The sequence below is a fragment of the Amblyomma mixtum genome, chromosome 6 (genome assembly GCF_055824585.1).
Source record: "Amblyomma mixtum isolate Tamu chromosome 6, ASM5582458v1, whole genome shotgun sequence".
NCBI lineage: Eukaryota > Metazoa > Arthropoda > Arachnida > Ixodida > Ixodidae > Amblyomma > Amblyomma mixtum.
This window is the reverse complement of record NC_143017.1, coordinates 98,491,754-98,501,990: the sequence shown is the minus strand read 5'-3', so window position 1 is coordinate 98,501,990 and position 10,237 is coordinate 98,491,754. Positions and strand designations below refer to the sequence as shown.

The 10,237-nt window shown below is 45.3% G+C and overlaps 1 protein-coding gene across 1 annotated transcript; it reads left to right on the top strand.

Moving 5' to 3' along the window:
- The first annotated feature begins 1,761 nt into the window (after positions 1 to 1,761).
- LOC149339811 (leucine-rich repeat-containing protein 58) lies at positions 1,762 to 9,694 on the top strand. Its single transcript, XM_089548476.1, has 2 exons — positions 1,762 to 2,266; positions 7,728 to 9,694. The coding sequence occupies exons 1-2, from the start codon at positions 1,794 to 1,796 to the stop codon at positions 8,332 to 8,334; spliced, it is 1,080 nt and encodes a 359-aa protein (XP_089404602.1). The 5' UTR covers positions 1,762 to 1,793; the 3' UTR covers positions 8,335 to 9,694.
- Positions 9,695 to 10,237: the final 543 nt, after the last annotated feature.

The window sequence follows — 10,237 nt, the reverse complement described above, 5'->3', positions numbered from 1 at the left end:
GAAAAGATTCTTGTTAGCCTCGGCATCTGCTATCGCTGCTGGAAGCACCTGAGCTGGGTCAGCGGAAACAAAGGATAGCTAGCAGTGTGTAGAAATGACAGAGAGAGATGGCAAATTGGTTTTTGAGAGAACGAATGGCGCAGTACCCGACTCACATCTCGGGGGACACCTGAACCGCGCCGTAAGGAAAGGGAGGAAGGTAGGAGTAAAATAAGAAAGAGGTCAGGGAGAGGCGCTTTATGAGGCAATATCATTTTAGTCGCCGATTGTGCAACGAGCTTGCTCCATTTTATCCTCAAACTGTTTCTACCCATCGCCTCCCCAGGCCTGAGGAGGCGATGTCATACCCGGATATGACATCCAAATCCCAAAGCGACTCCGGCCTTAATGAAGGACTCCGGCAATTTCGACCACTTGGGGTTCTCTAACGTGCACTGACATCGCACAGTACACGGGACTCTAGAGTTTCGTCTCCATCGAAATTCGGCCGCCGCGGCCGGGATCGAACCCGCGTCTTTCAGGTTGGCAGCCGAGCGCCGTAACCACTGAGCCACGGCGGAGGGGTGTTCTACCTACCTAACCGCTAGTACCGAAGTGTGTCACTTGCTAAAAGCCGGGGTAGCTCAGTGGCAAGGCGCTCGTCTACCGAGCCGGAGTACCCGCGGGTCCGAACCCGACCGCGGCGGCCGCGTTTCGATGGAAGCGAAACGCAAGAAGCGCCCGTGTGCTGTGCGATGTCAGTGCACGAAATTATTCCGGAGACCTCCACTACGCACCACTTTCTTCTTTCACTCCCACCTTCCTCCTTCCTTACGGCGCGGTTCAGGTGTCCGCCGAGATATGCGAGACAGATGCTGAATAAGGCTTCATATATATCACGCCAATATAGCGTCTCGTATACTACGTTTCTCTGAAAAAGTTTGTTACTCATGGTTTAACAGCGCAGGAAGACGACGAACACACGTAGCACAAGCGCTGAAATTCCTGCGCTGTGAATTAGAATCAATATAAACTTGCCCATATCGCAGCCTTAATTAATTTAGATTTACTTTGGCATCCCAGGAAGTTTAAGCACGCCATTCAAAGATATTGGAGTTGGCATCTTCATAGATTATTAGTCTCCCAACAACCGCCCATAAATGCATGCACCGCTTCTCGTTTTCCTTATTTTTAAGAGTGCACTGTCTTGTTGAGGATGGACATCTGCAAATTTACCGACATCGGGCGTTCATGTTACGCTAATAGAGCCGAAATGATCCACTGCTCTCTTTACGTTTAGTACAGGGAATGACGAATTATGTGCCTTTGAATAGCATACCTCCGTTAACTCACCAGCAAATGAGTGGTATAGCCCAGGATATGGCCGGTCTTCTTCGAGGTGAAGTACTGCTACAGTGAACTAGTACTGCCTCTGCCAGTTCAGGGTTATTTGCAGTTTCAAGAACGATTTGCGATTTTTTTACCGTCACTGACCAGGGAGTGCAGCACCTCGACCGCTGACGGCGGCAGAAGTTCAGCACAGTAACGCCAGCTGCTAGGCTGGGTGAGATTATTGTACGTGTGCTCAGTCTAGCAAGCAATTTACACTGTGTAACGTATGAACGACGGGAATCCGGCCGCCTTGTCATTAAAACTGAAAACCAGCTTTGAAACGCGCGCGTAAAAGAAGGTGAGAGGAGGACGTTGCTCTCCTCTCCCACGATGGATGACGTAAATTTGAGGTCATCAAACGTCACTTCGTTGCCGGCCAATTGGCATGACCATCGAGCTTGTTTCGACGCGCTCGCGTGAAGATGGCTGTCGACTGGGGCGTCGACGAGTCGCCTCCACCTGTGGTGGACCTCTCTGGACAAGAATTAAACGCCGAAGGCTTGGAGTCACAGCTATTGGAAGCAGCTGCATCACAAGACGACGATGGCACGGCGCCTCGGTCGCTGCGGTTGGAGCGCAACAGGCTGGAGCGGTTGCCTTCGGCGGCACTGGCGACGTTGGGACTACGGCTGCACACGCTCGACGTGAGCAACAACGCGCTGACCAGCCTGGGCGATCAGCTACCATGCCCCTCGCTGCGCGTGCTCTTGGCTCGGGGCAACCGGCTCAATGATCTGCCCAAACAGATTCCGGAGGCGCTACAGGTGCTCAACCTGTCGGGCAACCAGTTCGCCACACTGCCCGATCAGCTGACGCAGCTGACCGAACTGCGCCACCTCTACATGGGCGGCAACATGCTGAACCAGTTACCGGACTGCGTGGGAAACATGCTCAGGTATTGTCGGATTGAAGCGCGAGTTGTGGCTGTCACAGCACTTTGTCAGCAGTGCGATTGCGCACGCGGGTGAAAGTAATGACACAGCAGCGCCCCCTCAAGGCAACAATTCTGTTTGTTCATGACAAAGGCCGCATGTGGTGTGACAGGTGCCACCTGCACGTGGAGACAGACGCAGGGAATGTTTTTACGGCCCTTCTGAAGATCTTAATGTTTGAGCTAGGCTGTGTCGCCGGTTCGTAGCAAACATGTCCTCTTGCCCTTTGCCCGCGCTCTTCTTGGTACGTGACGCAATTCACGTATCGCTTGCAGAACAATCGCGTGTTTTGCACGCACTCGTCTCTGTCCGCTTGCTGTGTCTACAACGTTCCAAGTTTACGAACTGTGACATGAAGGTTGCTAAGGTGCAGAGACATTAACGCATGAAGTAAACTTTTGACGTGATTTCAGTGTCTCCTTTTTACAAACGTTCAGTGCAGGTGATAGTGCCAGTAGGCACTATCACCTGGTTCCAGTTAACTATAATTTTTTATAAGAGCATGTGCATACTAAGCCATATTATTAATGAATTCTTGTAGGTGCGCCCATGCTGGGGTTGTGTGTGTGTCGTTTTTTTTGTTGGTCGCATCACAAAGTGTTACTATCGATGCTTTAATAATACCTAGTGTCTCATATGTCGCGACAATGAAATGGGTGAGGTGTGTTTCCAGGTTCAGCGCAGAGGTTCATGGGAAAGTCGTCTGCTACCACAACTTCCGGTTCCAAATTCCTCCCACTGCTCGCTTGCTTCACAGCAGTCGCTGTGTTAATTCTCTTCTTACAATAATTTATTTCCACTGCACCACTGCTGATTGTATTGCATCATCACGAGGCCAACTAGACGTCAACTCTGATCTTCGTAGCGTGTTTTCGCATGAAGTACAACCAAAATAATGTAAATCGTAGGAGGCTTTCCATGCGTATGCAGTGAGATGTGCTGAGACGCACTGTGCGCATGGTTGCATGTATCATCATCATCATCATCATTTATTAGGCCCTTAAAGGCCCCTGGGAGGGGGTATTACATAAGGGGGGGGAGTAGTACATTCATCATGACTCACATTGGTGGGGAAAAAAAGAATTAAAAAAAAAGAACAAACAAGAAAACACACACACAACAAAAGCGTAAAGAGAAAGTCACGAAAGGGAAATGAAACCATTTATACAGCAAGATAACACATCAGACGTTCTTTAAACCTTTCTGGATCGCTTTCAATGACAACCGATTCTGGAAGCCGATTCCAGTCTTGAATAGCGGCTGGCAAAAAAGATTTGTTAAAGGCATTAGTTGATCCGTGTAAACGTTGGATGCTCATGGAGTTGAATAAACGGGATGACGTGCGCACAGGAGGGACTAGAAGGGACTCGCGTAGGTTAGGAAAATTGTGATATAATTTGTGCAATAAACATAAGCGAGAAACTTTGCGTCTAAGGGCTAGTGGGCTGATAACGATGGATGACTTGATAGCGGTAATGCTGTGGTGAAAATCGTAATCTGAAGTAATGAAGCGTGCCGCACGATTCTGAATGGATTCAATGGTGTTAATTAAGTAAGCCTGGTGAGGAGACCAAATTGCTGATGCGTACTCAAGTTTAGTGCGAATGAAAGTCTCGTATGCTAGTTTACGGATTGATTGCGGAGACAGTGAAAGTGACCTTCTAAAAAAACCCAGTGTTTTTGATGTATCAGCAACGAGTTGAGTGATGTGTTTTTCCCACGTCAGTTTGCTGCTGATTGTGACACCTAAGTACTTATATGATTCAACCTGCGAAAGGATAGTTGATTGAAGAGAATAAGGATACGTAATATTGGAATGCTTGCGTGAAATTTGCATAAATTTGCATTTAGTGATGTTCAGCTCCATCAACCATTCGGAACACCAATTATCTATTTTTTGTAGGTCATTTTGTAGGATAATCTGGTCGTCGTGAGAGGAAATGCGACGATATAACACACAGTCGTCAGCGAATAGACGAATGGACGAAGATATGCCGGATGGGAGATCATTGATAAATATAAGAAAGAGCAGGGGCCCAAGCACAGAACCCTGCGGCACGCCTGAAATCACTTCATGAGTTGCTGAATGATAACCGCCGATGACGGTATATTGAAACCGGTTAGTGTGGAAACAGTTAATCCAGTTAATGGATAGTCTGCTAGCCCACTGGCAGCTTTTACACGTTTTGAAACAAATACATCTATCGTTTGCTAAAATGTGCAAGCTCAGCCTTCGTGATGCAGCAAAAAAAAAACTAATATAATAACGCGTTAAACTAGTTCAACAGCGCACACAGCCGACTGCCGTGCATACGCAGAACAGCCAGCCTACGCTGGCAATATTATAACCATGAGAAAACACTCGTACCTTTCGTAATTGTCATTTTCTGCACTCAGGATGCATTCATACACAGCACGCGCTGATCTTACAGTGATGCTGTGCAGTACACAATGTCGCAGCACAAGTAGATTAGCGAATAAACGATGCACCAATGCAGGGCAATTGCTATGCAGAAGGCAGTGTGTGGGAGAAATTTGGAACCGGAAGTAGCTGGCAGACGATTTTCCCTTGGTTGTTTGCATTCACTTCGGAAACGCACCTCACCTATAGTGCTAAGGCGTTTTGCTAGATTTTCTTGTAAATAAGCTTTGGGTAGTGGAAGACCTGGTTCAGGGCAGCTGGATTTGCATACCAGCTATAAGTGTTAGCCAACCATAACACGCAGAACGAGTACGTGAATATAGAAATTAAATGTGAATTCTATATTGTTTTTTCCTTAATTTGATTCAAAATTCTGGGAATGGAAATTGGTTTTCTGCCAACGGTGTCATAATTTTGGTTCTCACTGAGTTATTTTTGCCAATTGAAAGCATTCATCATATCCACTTATTTTTTTTGGAAAGTGAATTCTTTTTAGTTTATTTTTTACGAGCAAAAAAATGGTAGGGTGCACCCAGAAAGTGTCCGCCAAATCACATTTTACCTTTTAATCTTCTTGCTATTTGTTTTTTTGTTTCACATACACAACCCACTGTATCTGGAGCATTCTGTGTGCCCATGATAGGACCTCTACGATTGAGCACATCCATTGCGAAAGCATTCCTTGCAATGTTGGAGGTGTAATTAAAACTGCATTGCATTAGAGTGTGGCAGAATTGTTGCGGGGCAGCTGTTAATACAGTGCTGCAATAAAATGTCAGTTTGGTACCAGTGTTATTTGTGTTTTTCTACGTTTGAAGTCACCATTAACCCTTTCCGGGCCCAAATTAAAACTGTTCAATATAAAAAATCAATATCCAGAAACTAGCATGCGTAGGGGGAGGATAATTCTAAAACATCAGAAAATCTGAAGTTTCGTCGGTTCTTTATAAGTTTTTTGCTTGATTCCAAATGGAATCGTTGGAATACAGGTGGTGCGAAATACTTAAGTTTGTGATTTTTTTGAAAATTTAAATATCAGCTGCTCTGAAACTTCGCTAATTTTTGTCGGAGTAGAGGATGCCACGACTGTTACTAAGAATACGCGTGAATGACATGACACTCAGCTTATATCTTATTTATATTGTCATTGTGTGCAGGTCTGTGTTCAGTCGTGCGTAAGCGGAATTCTTGAGTTGGTGCAAGACCAGCACTGGTTATTTTGAGACATGCCGTGTAAGAGGCAGTGCAACCAAGCTACCAATATCTGTATTTCCAGCCTCGAGCTCATAGCATCTGCTTACTGTGAAAACTAAAACATTGTTATGCGAAGATCTCAAAGATTTAGTCAATGTGGAAGCATTTGAAGCATCCGTGCAGTGAAGGTGATCCTTTCAGGTGGGTGGAGGGGGTCTTATTCATGATTTATGCACTGTTGAGCAGCATCGGGCTGCATCCACAATAAGGATTTTTCTGTGATAACTTATTTGGTCGCATAACACAAAGTGTTGAGGCGAACTGGTCAGCTCTTCGGAGGTTGAAAGGAAGGAGGGTTTTCATAGTTCCTCTGCCACGCGGTCCTGCATCATCCTAGAGTTTGTTTGCTGGCATGGGCGATATTCTATAGAGGCTCAATTCTTTTGTGCTATGCTTTATTTTTGGGCTGTCTTTGTTACTGATCTACGCGCGATGAATGCTATTTCTTTATCATGGGATGAATGACAGCTCAACATGTCTGATGGGCCTCTCTTCATACTTTTTTTTCTGTATGAAAAGAGCTTGTGCTCAGTGTGTACATCTTCTTCGGAAGAAAAAACGTTTATTGTTACATCTAAACTGCTGAAGAGGCAACATTTACATGACACAAGCAGTTACAGGTAGCTCAAATACAAAAAAATTGCGAAGAAAAATTTATTAGCCAGGAAAACATATAGCCCAAACTGCCTAATTTTGAAAAATGTAACTGTTGAATGAGGTACAAAGACGTTTATTGACTATTTTGACTTCATAAAAATATCCATTAGCACTTCTTGGCACAAGATCTGAGCAGATACTTTTCTAGTGCTCACAGAATTCAGTTAGCGTTCATGCTGTCTTCTTAAGTGCGGAAGGAACTTCGTAACGCATCCGGTCCGTTGACGGCAGTGACGAAAGTAACCAAAATCTCTTCATCATTTTCGAATGCTTGACCTCTTCACACTTGAGTACTGCTGGGAAGCCACTGCAGTGGCTGACTGTCGCAGTCTTCGGCCAGATCGTATGCAAGTGAATCTGTAGTGAAGCTGTAGTTCAAAGATGCTTCGCCCCCTTGCCCTTATGCACAGCAAACAAACCTTAGTATTTCTTCTCTTCGTGTCACGTCCCCACAGAAAGAGGTCTTGAATGCTAGTGCGCAGCTTTATTTTTGTTGTTGCTGTTAATTGTGGTGATGGGAATCGTGGTGGTGATGCTTCACCTCCTTCATGTAGGCACTGCAGAGAAGCCATCACAGTGGGTGTCTGGCGCATGCCCTCGCATTCGGCCAACTTGTATGTTTGCACATCTGCGGTTGGTTGATAAACCTATTATACGTCCACATTTTGTCAAAATTATAAATGTGGCTGCTGGGAAATTGTGTTATCTGGCAACATATTAACCGGGAGAAATATAGGCCAAATCTGTTGTCCGCGATTTTGAGTGTGTGAACTGGGAATGTATCAATGAGATTTTACTGTTATAATCTGTCTTTTGCAAGGAGTTAAAATTTAATACAGGGTAGATTGTATGAAGAACCCATGAAAAATGGGCATGGTTCAGTGCTGCATATCTTCGTGTTTTGATTGCCTTGTCGAGTCATGAGTGTGGAGCCATGTTTTATCTGTAAAAATTTTGAGTGCTGACTAATGCACAAGTCACCTTGTATTGTCATGTGACAGAATTATCTTGCACAAACTGACTCATGTATGCTGTGCCCAGAAACTGTTCCTGTGTGATTGAGAATCATCTGTTTTCCTTGGCCTATGCAGTTTGGAAGCCTTGTACCTGGGTGGAAACCAGCTCGAGGAGCTACCAGCATCCTTGGGCCGGCTGTGGCGCCTTCGGAGCCTCGGCCTGAACGGCAACCGTCTGGCCAGCGTCCCAGCTTCACTGGCAGACCTGCGCAGCCTTCGCTCCTTGACTCTGCATGACAATCAACTGCGCACACTGCCCCCGGGTCTGATGCAGCTTGGCCACTTGGTAGAGCTTAGCCTGCGTGGAAACCCCCTGGTGGGTCGCTTCGTGCATGACCTCACGTACCGAGCGCCCAGCCTTCGCGAGATGGCTGCGCGCTGCCTGATCCGGGCAGGTCTGCACAAGTCGGAGGCTGCCTCCTACTTGCCAGTCAGCCTGAAGGAGTACCTCGCATCGGCACAGCATTGTGTGAACCCACGCTGCGGCGGCGTCTACTTCGACAGCCACGTGGAACGCATCCAGTTTGTCGATTTCTGTGGCAAGTACCGGCTGCCGCTGCTCCAGTACCTCTGCTCAATGCAGTGTAGTTCCCAGCTACAGGCTGCCTCATCCTCTTCCTCATCGGCGGAGGATCCAGTTGAGGAGGACCCCGATCGTCTTCGGCGTGTGCTGCTTGGATGATCGTGGACAGTGATTGCGGCGTGAATGCGGTAAATAGAAGGACCACGTGTGATGAGATGTGTGTTAGGAGTTCGGTCACCATTGGTGTGTTGAGGACTTTGTGTGTGGTGTCAGAGACGGCGTGCAGTGTTCACATAGCCTGATGAGGCTCAGGTTCAGCCTTTCACGCGAGGCAGCGCAAGGTTAGACATGCCGTGTAGGAAAGAAGGGTCACATTTTAAGACAGAATGAACACTTTTTCTTCTTGGAGTTTCCCCTGCCCCAAAGCAAATAGTGCTTTCATGCTCCTGGATGCAAGTGTGCAAAAATGTTCTTTCATAAGCAGGCATGCTTTGCGCACTCTTAGTTACTGATGTTACCCATTCAAGCATGTTCTTATTATGATTAGCATGTGACTATGAATGTGATATGCTTGCTTAGGCTTGCTCAGTTAAATTTCTGAATAAAAGCTTCAAGTATTCTGTGTATTCTCGCATATATTGTTTTAAAATATAGGTCCCCCGTATAAAAGGCAGTAATATGTGTGGGGCCAAAAGCAAGCTTGGTACTGGGGTGTTTTGCATTCAGTGTTCTTAAGCATCCTCAGCTTTCCTGCTGCGAAAGAAAGGCCTATGAAGGGTTTGTGCAAAACATGAGAGTTCAGATGCAAAATATTTACTTTTTGTAATAGCGATATTATATTCTCATTTTGTTAAATAAGTAATTATTGCTTCATATATATTATGTTCCAGTTTCAGAGTTGCACCCGCACCACAGTTTTGATTTATCCACCCGTGGCTATAAACAATGCATGACGACTCATGAAGGTCATGAATTGAAATTTTTCTTTGCTTAGGTGCAAGCAGGTAGATACTGCTTGAGGAATTGAAACTATTCATATATAATCAAGTAGGAGCTGTAGGAATGTTTTCACAATAGTTTTGAACAGACATGATTTTTGCGGCACTAATAGTGTATGCGGGTTGCTGCATTTCAAAGCTTTTGCCACTTCATGCTTTTTGCATAGACTTCCACTAGTCTGTACCCTTCTTGTTCACGTATTCATGTCTATCCTTGTCACAATGTTTAATATTGAAATGATTGGTCTATTGGCTATGATATTTGATAGCTGACCAGGTACAATGTGGTATAAATACTGATTCACTTTTTAGATTTTTGTTTCTATGTTTTGAAAGCTGAAGAAGTTCTGGTGAAGCCTGATTGGTATTTTTTTCACCGGTGCGGCATAGCACACATTAAGGGCTTTCATTGTATTTGGCCATGTTTTCTCCTGTCTGCAAATCCTGCACAGTTAGTCTTTTTTAATCCAAAGAAAGAAGAAATCTTTGGCATTGAAAATAAAATTTGTTTAAAACCAAAATGTGTAAACGTTCCTTCACTCACACTTGGGCACTGAAAACTGTAAATACTGGTGTGGTGTTTAATGCTGGCACAGTGTGGGAATGTCCCAAATGCAAAATGCCATATTTTGTGGCTGATCAGAGATCTGTGCAACAGCATAATGTTGAAGTTTGTATGTGTGTTTGTGTGTGTGTGCATATGTGTATTGTGCATGTGATGGCCTGGCATTACAGCATTGTCATATATGAAAGGCATGTGCCGGCAGAAACGTACTGATTTTTCTAATGAGTATACAATGAAGCTTTCCCTGGCATGGTGCTTGCCTTTCTGAGAGAAGAACCAGTTCAAAAAGGGGTCATCAAATCCCCTCTACCAAACTTGCAGCAATTATTAAACAACGGTTGTGGTGATCGAATGAATTCACATTTCCCATTCTTTCATTGTGCCACTGGAGCATCGCCTGACGGGGTTCATTTGCATAGATACCGTGGTTTCAAAACAAAATGGTTCGTATATATTGGCAAGACTTTGATGCGGGGGTTGACACTGGGAAGCAGTCGTG

Bases quoted from the DNA above. Each gene is read 5' to 3' on its own strand.
- LOC149339811 (XM_089548476.1), top strand. From the start codon at position 1,794: ATGGCTGTCGACTGGGGCGTCGACGAGTCGCCTCCACCTGTGGTGGAC. The intron at 2,267-7,727 runs GTATTGTCGGAT...TGGCCTATGCAG, and splicing joins TGCGTGGGAAACATGCTCAG to TTTGGAAGCCTTGTACCTGG.